Consider the following 17,332-nt stretch of genomic DNA (forward strand, 5'->3'; position numbering starts at 1 on the left):
ATACAGTTTTTTAAATTTATGTATGCTGTGGGGCTTATGAAGTTAAATGCATTTCCACAATGCTGTAAGGGGATTACTGAAAATTCATACTCTAGTATATGTATAGATAGCATATAAGGGATGTGGTATCATTGAGTGGGTAAAACATAGTGTTTTGAAGTGAATCAGTCATGTAGAGAGGATATAAATTGGTTAAGAAAAGAAATTGGAGTGAGTAGGAGGAAACAGTGGGAGGAAGAAAGCTGGTATCGTGGAAGGAAACAGTATGAGAATATATCGGGAAGAGAACTCAGGAAGGTGTGAGGGTGATGCACTAAAGATATATTTGGAGAGACTATCATGGAAACTTTTCTACTTTATCTACATACATTCCTCCTCCCCTCTCAAGAGGGAAGTTCCTTCAGAGGAATAAGGAATCAAAGTAATATGTATGTAGATAATTTTCTTTGGATTTACATCGCTTCAATATTTTTTGCAATATTTCCTTAAAATGGGGTCATGGTTATGCCTGACATAATGTTTTGAATACTTTTTTGCTTTATATTTCATCCCTATGCAGAACATTAGCATATTTAAGTATTCCCAACTTTATTTACAGGTAGGTGACTTTAGTGTGTCTTTGAAAGCAGCAGGTCGCAACAAGCACTTCCGAGTGCATGTTGAAAATGGACTTTATTGTATTGGTCAGCGAAAATTCCAAACCCTGGACCAGCTAGTGGATCATTATCAGCGTTCACCTATTTATACCAGCCAAAAAGGAGAGAAGCTTTACCTGATCCGGCCGTTGCCTAAACCTTAAGTTCTCTGAATATGTATCTGTAATAATAGATTATACTTTAAACTTTGCCGATATTGAAATGATAACTTCTTAACCTTGGCCCTGTATGGGATAAACATATGGGTACTGGGTCTGCCAAGAAGGTTAAGGCAAGGGAAACTGTCCACTTGGCATTTCAGCTGTTGCTATTGCCACAGTAGTTCTTCCTCTGTCAGATTAGAAACATTATGAATCCATTTCAGAAAAAATCATTTTAACCTGCCAAGGCCTGATGTTGTTTAAGATAGTGTACTTTTATACATTCATATGTTTAAGAACAATAAGATTTTATTTGTTCACTGACAGCTAAAAGTAACTGGGGAGCTGTTATGCAGCTGTTATTGGATATAGATAGATATTTTTTGCTGCTTAGACATGTTAAAATTAAATCACAGTAAGAGGCTTTGCAGGGTAATGAAGGCATCTATAGAGACACTTCCATAATTTTGCTAAAGGTGTAGTTTAGCATTGATAAGACATCTAAGAAAATCTGCATTGTGCTCTCTTTGTTGGGATGATTGTTGTTATCATTGATTTTTCAATGGAATTTTTTTTCTAGTGTATATGGAAAGTGTTGTCCAGTCTTTATGCATTCAGTGTTAATAATAGTAATATTCATCCTGATTTTGTGATCTCACCAGGACAGTATTTCAGTATTAGCCTAAACTGTCTTGTAATAAAGAAATGTGGCCTTGTGATGCCACAGAGGATGGTCACATACCTCACCGATATTAGGGAGACAAATATGAATATTAAAGAATTTAGTTTGAAGTTTGTATCTATTTAGCTGACTTATTGCTCAGACACATAAGCCACCAAGATGTCCATCATTCCTCTTATACTGGAGATTTACAAAAGAGAAAGTTCATTTGTCAAATTTTCTGAATATTGTAGTTGTAAAGTACATAGTAGAAAATGCAGTGTTTCATCTGAAAATTTTCAACAGTAAGTGCATAAAGGATGGAGCCAGCACATACTTAATAATGTATTCTGCACATACTTTATGAAATAATGAAGTAGAATCAGCAGTCATACATGACAGTATTAGTAACAAGCTCTTTCCCACTGGTGGTGCTCATACCCTGGGTTGCAGACTTCTTGGTTGGGCAGATGATAAAGCTTGTGTGTAGCTGTTTCTGTGCATTTCCAATTGCATTTGGAATTGAGCTTATATGGTGTATGATTTATATATTTTCATTGAAATATGAAAAATGCTCACTTCCCAAATGTTTATGTCGTATGCATGACACAATAAGAGAAGAATAACATATTGTGATTTCAGGAATAGTCAGCACAGTGACAATGCTTGGTGGATGTGTCCCCCTCAGTAATGTGTCTTAGAACAGATCATGTGCATTTTATCTCTCTTGGGTGATCCAGGAGAGCCTTTGATATTCATAAGACAGATAATTCTCAATTTTGTACATGGCAAGTTTTTTATCAATTTAGCTTTTAATATTAATAATGCTTCTTATTCCTACTAGTCATTATAGCTTGAAAGACATGGAAACATTAATAGCAATCTGTTCAGCTTTTTTATATTTCATTTAATTATTTAGGTATAGCTATTCCTTAAAAATTTGAGTCATGTTTGTGTGTTATGAGAGTGCAGGATAAAGTTTGTTTTTAGTATGATATTTTACTTTTTCAGTTAAGTTTTGGAACAGATTTATTGCATTTCCATAGACTGCATTTCTTCAAATTTAGTGTAATTATATGTACACATTTAACTCGAATTAGGTTTATATAAAGATTTGTTTGCTTTACAACTTTAAATTGCAGGAATGTATAATAGTTTTTTGTATGTTTTTCATATGTGATCAGTTTTGAAAATTCTTGACACCAGAATCTCAAATCCCTATTTTTCTTAAAGTGGTGTGAGAGTTTATCAGCCCATTTCTGCTGTATGTTTGTAAGTGCTAGTCATAAGCCCTGCCACTGACACTGGATTCATCAGTGCTTTAAGCAGCCCAGAAAGAGCGTCAGGCTCCAGCATTTCACACACTTTCATTGTAATTGCAATGGTACTGTGTAGCCTGCCACCGTTAGTCCCTGCTTTGCCTGTAACCAAAGATTGTCCTTGTTCTGGATTCTTCTGTAATGGTGTGCTTGATAATATAGGCCTACAGTGACCTTTTTTATGATGTACCAATCATAACTACTGTTCAGAGTGGTTATTCTTGATGACTACTATACTAGTGATACAAAGATATGTCCCAGCCCTCACAGAACTGTATGGTTGATCTCAGTGCTGGGCCTGTGCTCTCTTGGACTTCTCACTCCCAAGCCCTTCTGGTTCATAGACATAAATCCAGCCTCTGGCTCTATATTTCTGAAATTGGTGCTCTCTCCTCTGTTGAAAAACGTCTGTTGTTGTTTAATAAACAATAGGCATTATTCTGTGGCTCATGAACCAGAGGCTAGGGCTGGACAGATATCAGATAATACTCCTCCTTGTGTAATATACGGTTGATATACAGTAACAGTTTGCAGACCCACATCCCGTATAGTCCGTGTTTGTGCTTCAAACGAAAACACCATCTTTGCCACAGCCTAGCCTAACAATTTTTTTATAAGTTCCTAGCAGGTTTGACTGAGACTTTGAATGAATGAAATGGATGATTTTGATAGTTCTGTTATATACAAGGTCTTGAGCACAAGGAACAAACCTGTTAGTTAAGGTTGTGGTGGATTTGGGTGTTGAGATCCTGAATGGAATTAAGTCACAAAGTTGGATTAAGTTGACAGCTATTTATTAGTGGACTGAGTAGTTCATGGCCAAATGTCCATGAAGTAACTTGGAAATGCTCAGTGTTGCCACTCATTTATACTTTTATGTTTGTACAAAATGTAATTACCTTAAATAAAATTTTTACAAAACATAGAGTCTCTTAAAACCTGGTGATATAATGTTTGAAAGAAAAGATTTAAATTTTTCATGTAAAAATTAGTGCAAAATGTTTATTTTACTTGCTAACTGTTCTTTTTATATGTATTTCCTGTCCAAGGAGATCCTTCTGTCTTTATAAGGCTCCTGCAGCACTTGGGAAGCCAACCACATCCACCGGCCAGCACCGCAGGTCATAAAGTTTTGTGATGTGCTTGCAGAGAGTGCAGTGTAATTGAGCAGTGAGTGCTCTGGGTCTTCTTTATGGTAGTTGCATCATGGGCATGAAGGGTTATGGTATATGTTCAAACAGTGTTTGTAGTGATGGATCATGTCCAGAGTATAGACAGGAGAGAGTAACATGTTTGTCTGGGGAATATGGTTTTTACTGGGAGTATGCCTAATGGGATGTAGTTTAAGGCTGAGCTGGGAGGTTGTTTGTGTAGTGCTTGTCAAATTTTTTCAGTCTGCATGAGTTCTGTGATTGGTATATTTGCTGGGAGTGGGGGACCTGTGAGTAGAGATTACGTAAGTGTTAGACAAGGGTAAGCTTTTTACTTCTTAGAAGTTGACGGTTAGTTATAGAGTGGTTTGGGTTGGATAGGTTTAGTGTTTTTGCTCTGTCAAGACTACCATGCCCTTCCCATTTTTCCCTTCCAAATCATGATCTCTCTACACATTCCTTAATGGTCCCAGGATGTTTGCCCTACCCACCATCTAACTTACTTCAGCTTCCTTGGTCCCATTTGTTGCCATGTTCACTTCCAGTTATCTAAAACACTTCACTTCTTCCAAGCTTTCTCCACTGATATTTACATCTCAATGAACCTGTCTGTCCCAAATGCATAATTCAATAACCTTGTTTTATTCACATGTACTCTCAATTTTCTCCTTTCACACATTCCCCAAACTCAGAAACCAAATTCTGCTGTTTCTCACTTGAGTCTGCCACCAACAAACAAAAACTGACTTACTTCCCAAGCACCTCCCAACCCAGTGCCATACTGCAGACCTATTCCTCTCCTCAAAACACATAACATTCTTCTCCCTCAGCACCTCATCCAAAAACAAACTGAACAACCATGGTGATATCACATCTCTACCACTGATCCACCATCCCCCGGAACCATTCATCCTCCTCTCTACCCACCATCTTTGTACATATGCCTTACTCTCTTGATGAATACTCCTCACTGCTTCCAATAGTTTTCCTCTAATACCACATATTCCTCACACATTCCACAATGCATCTCTATTAACCCTATAATATGCTTCCTCCAGATCCATAAATGCCACATAAAAATCCTTCTATTTCTCATAAGTATTTGTCACACATTCTAGGCTTACACCATCTCTTCTTATTTCACTAAACCACTTGTCTTGACTTTCTTACTTTGCATACCTCCTTGACCTAAACACTCCACATCTGCCACCTTATCATTGAACCCACTGAACAATCAAAATACTCATTCCATCTTTTCACCTTATATCTATCCATTACCATTCCCTATTTGCACCCTTCACCAATGTGCTTATTTATTCTCTTGCTTTTCTTCTACTGGTAACCTTCCAAAACATTTATTTAATCTTCCTGAAGTTTGCTGATACTTACCCCAACTTTCATTTATCATCTTTTTCATTTATTTTAGAATTTTTTTCAGCCGAGCAAAGTCTGCATTTGATATGATGAAGAATGCCCTGTTTTACTATTTGTCTGTTCTACCATCTTTTCCCACATACAGAGCAAAATGGCTTATACAGGTTATTCCTTAAATGCTTTAGTTAATATCCTCATATCATTAGATGCAAAAACCTCCAGTAACACTACGACCTTGCTGAAGGATTCATCATGTTCATATAGTTATCAGATAAAGTGAAAAAAATTTATCTAAGGATAGAGAAGAAGGGACTCAGTCCATACATCTGCATGTCGTAAAAGGTGACTAAGAGAGTTAGAAGCAGGGATGAAAATCCTTCCTCCCATTTTATTACTTTCCATAAGAAGGAAGAGAGGAAGGAGCCAGGCAAGGATTTTTTTTGCATAAGCCTCATTCATCTGTTCCTAACATTACCTCAATGATGCAGGAAATAGTATTGTATGGATATGAGCCCTTGGCCCTAAATGCAAAAGAATGCAAGAGTGAACATATTAGAAGTGAAATGCCTGAGGTAAAAAAGACTGTGGTGTGAGGTTGATTAATCCCATAAGGAGTGACAGTGTAAGGGCCAGAGAGAGGAGCAGTAGTAAGGAGTATAGTCAAGAAAACTGACTAGGGTGTGCTAAGATGGTAAGGATAAAAGGAGAGGATGAGTAAAGAGAATGTACATATAAGTGGAGGGAGCAAGGGGAACACTTATGCTGATGATTCCCCTTATTACTTTTCAGCTAATTTTCCCTATTCTGCTCCTATTTCTACTTTCTCTTTCTAAAACTGAACATATTTACTCTCTCTCTATTTGAACTGCAGCATCTCAGAATGGGGAAGCAGCAACCTAAATAAATCTAACACCTGCAGTGCTAAAACTCAATTTCTCCCTTTATTTCTCCCTAAGAATCGTTCATTTTCCTCTGTACAGTTTCAAAACCACAGTTCAGTACTGCAATAACAAGCATGTCGGTCATAATTGTACTATCTACTTTATCCTGGAAACTCCACTCAGTCTAAATCAAGGTTTGCTTTCCAAAGACCAAGGGTGTTGTAAAGGTGCAATTATTTCTCTAATCAAGTGCTTTTAGGTAGTTTTGATATACCAGAGACTCTTTCATACAAATATCAAGTAACTCGGAAAAGATTTGCTGATAGTCATTATACAACTGCAGTATTATTTGATTTAGAAATAGCCTATGATACTACTTGGTGATATGGCATCATAAGGCAATTCCATAAAATGAGCCCTTGAGGAAGATTTAAGGTACCTTATTATTTAAGGTTTAGAAAGACACTTTAAGGTGAGATTTGGTAGAGAGTACTGAAGAGAATGTAGAAATAACACAGAAGAATTACTCATTTGTATTACTTCTGGAGTGGAGCCTCTAGTTCCCACCCATTTCCTTACAGGAGAACTTACTTTCAAGAACATATTCCACACGGAATACAATGTAAAAAAAAAAAAAAAAAAGTTGATAAAAGATGCAATCATTGCATAAACGTTTACTTTAAAACTGTGTAATTGTCGTCCCTCTTTGCCCATCCTAACTTGTATTGACAGGTCCTTAAGAATGGTGTCTGAGACAGCCTGAAATAATGCCAGCAAGATTATCTCTGATGTACACATGCTAACATTTAAAGGCTTAAGATAAAGTAAGTCTGCGGGTCAGCTGTACAGCCCCAAGGGGGGTTTAAGGGCAATCGTGAAGAATTTTGATGGGAGAGTCAATGAAGCTAGTGATTTCAGGTAAAATGATATACCAAGTGAAGATATCTGATACAATCGATAGTTTTTACTGAAATAAGAAATATGCAACATAGGTGAGGTTTGAATCTCTTGGCTTTAACAGGAAGTAAGCCCCTGTTGCTATTTTAAAGGAATCAATTGAATGAGAACGCATGTTTGACAGTCTGATCACTACCTGATACAATTTCTAGTCATTGAATTTGGAGTTGCGTACAGTGGAAGAGTAAAACCGCCAGGACATTGCCATCAAACACTCTGTGAAATCGTTATAGGACTTAAAAGACCAATTAACATAAATTACAGCAGGTTTGTCTTCCTAAATCTGCTGGACATTTTTCAGAATTCATTACATTAACATTACCGTTATATTTCCTACCATTACAATGCCCTTAGACGCTGCCATAGAATATGTGATTTCTAATAATTTTAGCTCTCAAGAATAGTGATATCCAAACAATCAACAAAAACTTTCATTCATCCTTCTTCCATTTACACATCACAGAGAATGTTTCATGCGACACTAGTGTTGTGGCCTAACCGGCTGCATCTTAAGGAACTTTGTCAAACCCACAAATTTCTGGCTGAAACTTGATGTCCGAGATGATGTACATACAGTAGTAACATCATTAACACCTGAGCATTTATCTCAGAGAGAAGACATGGTTCCAAGAAGCTATTTTACTAATTCGGCACACCTCCCTTTTTTTTTTAAACTACCTATGGGAGAAATTATGGAGATCTATAAAATCAAGGTCGACTTTCTTGAGGAGGGTAAGCACCCCCCCCCCCCGTTTTTTTCAAAACTACCTATGGGAGAAGTTATGGAGATCCATAAAATCAAGGTCGACTTTCATGAGGAGGGTAAGCACCCCCTTTTTTTTTTTAAACTACCTATGGGAGAAATTATGGAGATCCATAAAATCAAGGTCGACTTTCATGAGGAAGGTAAGCACCCCCCCTTTTTTTTTTAAACTACCTATGAGAGAAATTATGGAGATCCATAAAATCAAGGTCGACTTTCATGAGGAGGGTAAGCACCCCCCCTTTTTTTTAAAACCACCTATGGAAGAAATTATGGAGATCCATAAAATCAAGGTCGACTTTCTTGAGGAGGGTAAGCACCCCCCCTTTTTTTTTAAACTACCTATGGGAGAAATTATGGAGATCCATAAAATCAAGGTCGACTTTCATGAGGGGGGTAAGCACCTCTCCCCCTTTTTTTTAAACTACCTATGGGAGAAATTATGGAGATCCATAAAATCAAGGTCGACTTTCTTGAGGAGGGTAGCACCCTACCCCCCCCCCCGGGTAAGCACCCCCTTTTTTTAAACTACATATGGGGGAAATTATGGAGATCCATGAAAATCAAGGTCGACTTTCTTGAGGAGGGTAAGCACCCCCTTTTATTTTTTAAACCACCTATGGGAGAAATTATGAGATCCATAAAAATCAAGGTCGACTTCCTTGAGAAGGGTAAGCACCCCTTTTTTTTAACCACCTATGGGAGAAATTATGGAGATCCATGAAAATCAAGGTCGACTTTCATGAGGAGGGTAAGCACCCCCCCCCCCCCCCATTTTTTTATTACTACCTATGGGAGAAATTATGGAGATCCATAGCACCCCCCCTTTTTTTAAACCACCTATGGGAGAAATTATGGAAATCCATAAAAATCAAGGTCGACTTTCTTGAGAAGGGTAAGGAAGGGGTGGGTGGGTGGGTGGGTGGTGGTGTGGATGAGGTGGTGTTGGGTTGCGGAGTGGGACGCTGCCCAGGCGAACAGCTGATCCAACACAACACAATGTCAGACGACGAGGAGAGGTAATACTTCTTGTTTTATTTGCTGCATTACCATGCCTGTTGTAGTCTAAGAAGTGGCAGATGTCTCGGTTTCAGAGTGATTGGAGCAAGCGATAGTCCTTCATAACGAATAGACGTAGAGGATTTTAGAACTGTGTCTTGTACACTGCAGTTGTACTGTTGCATAAACTAGTTTGTTGTACTGGTATAGTGAAGTGTGTTGCAGTATACTGCAGTCACCTCTGCAGGCTTTGCATGGAAACTTAGTTTTCTAAGAGTGAAGTTCCCAGTGACTCCGACAGAGACATGTATGTTACTGATGGCTTATATTACTTTTTTACTTACGAATTCTTCCCAATGAATTTAATTCATTAAGTATTTAGCCCTAGGGGCTCTTTTATACAACTTTATGGCTGTGCTTCATTTAGTAGCAGCTAAATGATTGAATCTAACTTAATGAAATAGTAAAAAGAATGGCAATTCAGATGTCAGCTTCAATGATGTGTTGAATGTATTTTGGGGTAAAAGCAAAGTTTAGCTCCACATGGGTAATATCTTTGGATATTGAGTAATTTTTTCCCATACAATATAGATATAGTGTTCTGAAAATACAATGAAAGTAATTGTCTAGATTAGCTCTACATTGCTATAAACTTTTGATTGCTATTATGTGATTTTGTCCCATAGTGGTAGTATCTTTTATTATTCAGTGTCAGATAAGACAATAAGGGTTATGTATATCAGGAAAAGTGTGAGATAGTTAGTAGTAAAGTAGGTAATTCACTTTTGAAATATTAACAAAACCTTTAGTAAAAGTCCGCGGTGAAACTATTTTGGGGAAATAGCTACTAATGTCATAAGTGCTTTGTGTAGTTCATTGTGATTACAGATATACCTGTATAAGTTTAGACAGAATACTTGTTGAATACCAAAGTAAAAGTTTGGAAAAAAGATACTACAATTATAAGTTTGATATCGTAATTTTTTCTTTCATTTCTACTGTTAGGAATGGTACGAGGGTGTGGGATTTTGCATTATTTCCCATTAAAACTATCTTTCAGTATTGATTAACATGTCAGTAATAGAATCATGAGGGGTTGTGAAAAATGTAGTGTTGTATATTCTCATGATATTATAAAATATGGAAATCAAAGAATATGCTCCTGAAAGACTGCATTTGTGAAGAATTTTTCAAATTTATCACATGTTTTTCTAAAAATCAAAGACATTACTTCACTTATCTGTGGTGTTTTTTGTCTGATTGGGAATATAAATGGTGAGTTCAGATGTCTCAATAGATATAGGAAGCTGGTATGGTGTGGGACTGATCTGATGAACAGTGAATTGAGTCTTTCATTTATTAAGAAATCTGAACTCACCCAATATATATGCAAATCTTGGAATAAGTAGCTCTCTGTCATTTTGATGTGTAGGGACGTTCATTAGAATGCATAAGTGATAAAGGAAAGAGGCATTTCTGCTCTCCACAGGAAAGTTTTCTTGTTTTATTCCATCTTCATTTCCTTTGTACATTGACATACAAACCAAATAAAGTGCCAGTTGCATGTTTCTGGTCAGCCATCCATAGGATGATCACTTTTCTGATGTCCTTGCATAGTGTGAAGACATGAGATAATGACATCAGGATGCCATTGGCATCCATACTGGCCATTTACTGTTTGCAATACTTCAAAGAAAGTGTTACAAATGCATCACTAAAATGTTAACTATCAATTTTTAGTGTCTTTATTCCTCTACTATAAAGCCCTGCCCACATTATGAAAGCTTAAAATTGATGGAATTACAGGTGCTCAACTAGGATTGGCAGTGATAGGCAAGGCTAGATTTGGTTTGGTTTTATGAGGGGGGAGGGGGGTGGTATTCCATGTGTGGCAAGGTGGCGATGGGAATGAATAAAGGCAGACAGTGTGAATTGTGTGCATGGGTATATATGTATGTGTCTGTGTGTGTATATATATGTGTACATTGAGATGTATAGTTATGTATATTTGCGTGTGTGGACGTGTATGTATATACATTGTGTATGGGGGTGGGTTGGGCCATTTTTTTTCGTCTGTTTCCTTGCACTACCTCGCAAAAGTGGGAGACAGTGACAAAGCAAAATAAATAAATAAATATAAATGTTTATTATATCTGACCCTCTCATTTTTTTTCATTTTCAAATTCGTGCCAGTTCTGTGGGTTCCTCTTGAATTTGTAAGATGGTGCAAGGTACTGCTCTTAGTGTGCAATTCCTTTTTCCCCTCAGTAGTTTCTCAGTTATCCTCTTATTATTTTTTTGGAAAAATAGCTGATAACAAGATGGTTTAAGGAACCAAAGAAATTCATTGAGGATAGAACCTTTTAAAACCTAACATATTTAGGGTTGTGATTAACTTAAAGATAATTTTTGCTGTTGTCATTTGTTTTCATCTACTGGATGCAGGTATTATACAGTAGTGGGACCATCAAATATGTGGATTTTGGATTTAAAAAGAATTATGGTATGAACATATGTGTATACTTCATGCATGTTTTGACCCTTTCATTCTCTGTGTTGAAAAAATTTTCTTCCCCAGCCTGATGAATGTCAGCAAATATTTAAAGTAATGAAAAGATAATACTTGAGCATTTTAACTTTAAACGGCTGTATTGCCTCTGTGATTCATTCTCATATGTGGAAAAAAAAATCATTGTAGAATATGTCTTTATCATAAAAAGTAGTGTACTTTCCCCAGTATTGGTCAGGAAGGGTGTTGAGTTGACAAGGAAGTTCTTATGCTGGTGGCGTGGCTACTCCTTATCTGTGTAAGTATGAAGTGACTATGTTTTTTGTCTGTGGTGATTGCATTCTGGATAGCTACACCTGATCGCAGTATTCAGTTTATGATTTCACAATGCACATACTTATCTTTTGTGTATCTTTCACATGTTTTGTGTAATTTTATAAATTGTATATGCTTTTTATGTGTGGACATGCTAATTACATGGACAGTTCATTTGAATAGATTAAGAAATAAGTTATTTACATCCAAAATATCAGAACACTTACCCTAGATTTTTTTCATAACTAACCAAAATAGTGAGCACTGACATCGTGACACATGCTTAGATGATGTATGTACACTCTTTTTGATGTTCTGTAGGTGACTGAGATGCAGATTTTTTTTTCAGTTATGGAGGTAGGCTGCTAGTGACATCTGTGAATAATTGATGGAAGCAAACATCAGCTGTAATTTTAAACAGAGGTGGGAAGCTTTGAATCAGCTTGTAACATTGGGAGCAGTCCTACAGGGGCTGCCAGAAGATGATAGGAGCAGCATAGATATTAAACAGTTACAATCATTTTCATATAGGCATCATAGAAATTGACACTTTGGTGTGACACTTAGGCAATTATTTGTTTCATTTCCCTCCTGTCTGCTTGGAGACTGAGTCTTTTAATATTTTGTATGAAATCATTGCCAATGGACTTTTGATAAGTCCAGATATAATAGTTAACTGTTATCATCATCTGAGGGTCACAAAATTCACTTTTTTACTTTGCATAGAAGGGTGTGGTTTTGGATGGAATGCACATATTCTGTTTTACTCCCATGATTTTCTCAAGATAATTGTGATCTAAGCATTGTGAATATTTGTTCATGCTGGTTAAAGTTGCAGGTGACATCTGACATCCATACATAACTCTAGTCTAGGGGTTCCCAACCTGGGGGTTGTGAATGGTTGCTGAGGGGGTTGTGAAGCCTTGAGAGAACCTGGATTTTTTTTATATGTCACAGTCTCTTCAGCATATGACCTCTTCCAGGAGAGATCAGTAACTCAGTTCTGGTGTGCTATACATTAGTCATATTTCAAAGACAGCATTTTGGCCTTCTTTCTGAGTCTGGGTTTTCAGCACTTGTCCAAACCAAAATGAAGAGCAGAAACAGACTGGATGTGGAGGATATGAGACTGGCTCTCACAAACACCCAGCCATGCATAGCAAGACTTTCTTCTCTGATGCAATCCAAACCATCCCACTAGCTAGGTTGGAGAGTCAATGAAATGATGGGTATCAGCAAGTAAGAATAGGAGCTTGGTGTGATAAACTTTAAATAAGCAGGAAAATATTTATGATTAATTTTTTTGTTTCAAGTTTTTTCACGAAAGGGATTGTTGAAAGACTGTGAAACTGAACAGGCAAATAAGAGGGGAGGGGGTTGCAAGTGTGAAATATTGAGAAAGGGGTCGTAAGTGGAAAAAAGTTGGGACTCACTGCACAAGTCGGTGAAGTAACCATTGGTTCCTTTAATCCTTAAATTACAAAGCCCAGGAAATTTAGGGATGCCTTTGTATGAGACTTATTAAAAAATTCAAAATATAGTTTAGTCTTCAGCTTATAGGATATATCAACAAGAGCTAAGAAAAAGAAAAACAAAATATCAAGCAAACATCTTATTGGTGCTGTACAGACTTAAAGTTTGCATGTTCATTAATGATGTACTGGCTGTGTTATCGTAGTTGACATGACAGATTTTGTCATCACCTGGGTGACTGACAACCAGTACACTTAGCTTATGTAATTCACTCATGTATAATTGTTTTCATTTCATAATAGTAACATACTTCACCCTTTTGGAGACTTGGTAACATGATACCATGCAAATGATATGTAAAGATTATGTAAAATGTTTCACTACACACCTGAGAGTTCTTACAAATGGCTTATTTATATCATTTTCAGATATATCACTTAATCATCACACTTTGTTTATATGATTTCAGGTATATAAATAATTTATGGTTTTATGCACTGTTTTGTAATTCACTGAACAATAACATAAGTCATCTACTTATGTGTCTGCTATCCTGTGCTCTAGAACATTCTGGTCGTATTTCCACTATATCGCAATCAAGATTACTTTCCCATAATGATCAAAATTATGTTCAACCTACACCTGATCAGTGTAACTATCATTAATGCCTCAGAGACAGTAATTACTAGCTGAGCACATAACTGCATGGCAAGTTGCAGCACTTTGAGTGAACATGCTTGACAGGGCCAGGGCCATACCCTTTCCCCCATGTTATGTAGGTAACTGATAATAGAATCTTTTTCTGTTACTACCTATAGTTGCTAGTGACATAAACCACCTCTGCATACTGAAAAAGCATAACCTTCAAATTAAAATGAGGGTGGGTAGAAGCAACATATAAAGGTATGATTGCAGTAGCCATGCTGAGAATGTAGAACTATCACCTCTTTTTTAACCAAACTACTTGCCATACCTCTCTCACTTGACCTAACTCTGTGATATAAACATTCAAAACCTTAAAAAAGAGTGATCCAACCTCACTTCAATATTTTGCATATTTCGTTGCAAAGGCGCTAGATCCCTTCCATCCAGTCAACACCACACTGTGATCTACCACTGACCCTAAGGTAGAAAAAAATCTCAACCTTGTCTCATGCCTTAGCATCCTATTCTAAAAGATCCTCCTCCTCCCATGAAGCATGACATTGACAAAACATATGAACATGATAATAATTCGACGTATACTAGCACCCACCCTACCAACCAAGTCTTAAACTTCACTCCACCAGACAGAATACCCATCTGAAAATACACTCCTTTCACTTTTGCATTCTGGACCTTGCCCATCTCAACAATATTACAAACACATACTTACCATATCACAAAGACTCCATATGCTGAATCTGCAACCTCCACATTGAAGACACAGAACACTTACTCTTCACCTCACACAGGCACACACACAATATCCCCACTCTCCTTGACCTGTGGTTCTGTCCCGTGGACATGGCCAGCTTCCTGTGTGTTGTGGGAGCCCCGTAGGAGATTTTCTTGAGGCAAGAAAGTAAGTTTATATATATATATATATATATATCTCTTTCCAGGGAGTCTTGCTCTCAGATTGCCATCATTCGTGAAGTTTATGACAGTGATTCAGCCCATGAAACTTTTGAGTTAGAGCTGGAAAGAGCACTAGAAAAAGGCGTGGCAACAATTGTAATAGAGCCAACTACTCTAGGAGACGAGACGGCCAGATGGATTGCTGTTGGAAATTGTCTTCACAAAACAGCAGTATTAGCTGGATTTGGTGCAATAACCTCAGGTTTGTATATCTATGAAACTCATCTGTCCTTTGTCAGATAATCATTGTACTTCATATGATATGTAAAGATGTCATCCCACTGTTGGATGCAAGAACATCCTCACAGTAATGTATTATATATACCTAATTTTGATGTCAATGCAGCACTTGACTTTTGTATTGATAATAAGTTGGTATACGTACTGCTGTTACTGGGTTTTATATATTATATATATATATATATATATATTATACTGGGTTTTATATATTATATATATATATATATATATATATATATATATATATATATATATATATATATATATATATATATATATATATATATTTGGAGAGAGGGGCAAATATGCAGTCTGTTGTGGATAAGAGGGCTTGGGGAGTGAGTCAGTTGTTTGCTGATGATGCAGCGCTGGTGGTTAATTCAGATGAGAAACTGCAGAAGCTGGTGACTGAGTTTGGTAAAGTGTGTGAAAGAAGAAAGCTGAGAGTAAATGTGAATAAGAGCAAGGTTATTAGGTACAGTAGGGTTGAGGGACAAGTCTGTTGGGAGGTAAGTTTGAATGGAGAAAAACTGGAGAAAGTGAAGTGTTTTAGATATCTGGGAGTGGATTTGGCAGCAGATGGCACCATGGAAGCGGAAGTGAGTCACAGGGTGGGGGACGAGCGAAAGTTCTGGGAGCGTTGAAAAATGTGCAGAGCGAGAACATTATCTTGGAAAGCAAAATCAGGTATGTTTGAAGGAATAGTGGTTCCAATAATGTTATATAGTTGTGAGGCGTGGGCTATAGGTAGGGTTGTGCAGAGGAGGGTGGATGTGTTGGAAATGAGATGTTTGAGGACAGTATGTGGTGTGAGGTAGTTTGATCGAGTAAGTAATGAAAGGGTAAGAGAGATGGTGTGTGGTAATAAAAAGAGTGTGGTTGAGAGAGCAGAAGAGGGTGTATTGAAATGGTTTGGTCACATGGAGAGAATGAGTGAGGAAAGATTGCCCAAGAGGATATATGTGTCAGAGGTGGAGGGAACGAGGAGAAGTGGGAAACCCAATTGGAGGTGGAAGGATGGAATGAAAAAGATTTTGAGCGATTGAGGCCTGAACATGCAGGAGGGTGAAAGGCGTGCAAAGAATAGAGTGAATTGGAAAAATGTGGTATACTGTGGTCGACATGCTGTCAATGGATTGAACCTAGGCATGTGAAGTGTCTGGGGTAAACCATGGAAAGTTTTGTGGGGCCTGGATGTGGAAAGGGAGCTGTGGTTTTGGTGCATTATTACATGACAGCAAGGAAAGATTGACCAAGAGGATATATATGTCAGAGGTGGAGGGAACGAGAAGTGGGAGACCAAATTGGAGGTGGAAAGATTGAGTGAAAAAGATTTTGAGTGATCGGGGCCTGAACATGCAGGAGGGTGAAAGGCGTGCAAGGAATAGAGTGAATTGGAACGATGTGGTATACCGGGGTCGACATGCTGTCAATGGATTGAACCAGGGCATGTGAAGCGTCTGGGGTAAACCATGGAAAGTTCTGTGGGGCCTGGATGTGGAAAGGGAGCTGTGGTTTCGGTGCATTATTACATGACAGCTAGAGACTGAGTGTGAACGAATGGGGCCTTTGTTGTCTTTTCCTAGCGCTACCTCGCACACATGATGGGGGAGGGGGATGTTATTCCATGTGTGGTGAGGTGGCGATTGGAATAAATAAAGGCTGACAGTATGAATTATGTACATGTGTATATATGTATATGTAAATTCAGTTAATGCAGGTCACCTGTATGAATGAATGGAATTTCTTACTACAGATTGGCAGTAGATGATCATTATTGTTCCAAATCATTATAGGATTACTGTAGATTCAGTTAATGCAGGTCAGTTGTGTGGATAAATGGAGTTTCTTACTACAGATTGACAGTGTACAATCTGTGTATTTTAGGAATATGGTGAAAAGAAATAATGTGATCAAGAAGCCCTCTGGAATTAACTGATATGGATAAATCAATTTCTGGTGTATTCACTTTTCATTATGAAATTCAGGTACTCTTTTTACTTTTGATGTCATAACTTTCAGTGTACTTTTTCTTTCCTCACTCTCTCATTTTTCTCTGTCTACCTGTCCCTTCTTAAATGAAAATCTTGAATGACTCTTTCTTCAGGTTTGATCTGGCATGACACAGCCTATGTTTGTGTCCCGCTTGGCACGCTGTCTTTGTTCTGCACTGGAGTTTATGCAGCATCATGGCAGTTTGATCCTTGTTGTAAGTACCAGGTAAGGCTCAAATGAATTTCTTGAATTGAAATTTGAAATCAAAAGTATGCATAT

General features: G+C 37.5%; 2 protein-coding genes across 8 annotated transcripts in view; both read left to right on the forward strand.

Annotated features, from left to right (window-relative positions):
• Positions 1 to 3,699, forward strand: part of dock (SH2/SH3 adaptor protein dock) — a 103,743-nt gene extending 100,044 nt beyond the window's left edge. For all 5 annotated transcript variants that reach the window (XM_071681644.1, XM_071681646.1, XM_071681647.1 and 2 more), the window contains exon 7: positions 599 to 3,699. In XM_071681644.1, the coding sequence (XP_071537745.1) occupies positions 599 to 799 (201 nt within the window). In that variant the 3' untranslated portion in view covers positions 800 to 3,699. The remainder of the gene's footprint in view (positions 1 to 598) is intronic.
• A 5,141-nt stretch (positions 3,700 to 8,840) lies between these two features.
• Pmi (Transmembrane protein Pmi) overlaps positions 8,841 to 17,332 on the forward strand; it is a 31,061-nt gene continuing 22,569 nt past the window's right edge. Inside the window, exons 1-4 of one of the 3 annotated variants that reach the window (XM_071681649.1) lie at positions 8,864 to 8,921; positions 12,075 to 12,148; positions 14,803 to 15,020; positions 17,166 to 17,278. In XM_071681649.1, the coding sequence (XP_071537750.1) occupies positions 12,114 to 12,148; positions 14,803 to 15,020; positions 17,166 to 17,278 (366 nt within the window). In that variant the 5' untranslated portion in view covers positions 8,864 to 8,921; positions 12,075 to 12,113. Of the gene's footprint in view, positions 8,922 to 11,643; positions 11,709 to 12,074; positions 12,149 to 14,802; positions 15,021 to 17,165; positions 17,279 to 17,332 lie in introns of those variants that run through there. The other 2 variants (XM_071681650.1, XM_071681651.1) reach the window with 2 other exon arrangements.

This window comes from Panulirus ornatus, chromosome 33 (genome assembly GCF_036320965.1).
Source record: "Panulirus ornatus isolate Po-2019 chromosome 33, ASM3632096v1, whole genome shotgun sequence".
NCBI classification, from domain to species: Eukaryota; Metazoa; Arthropoda; class Malacostraca; order Decapoda; family Palinuridae; genus Panulirus; species Panulirus ornatus.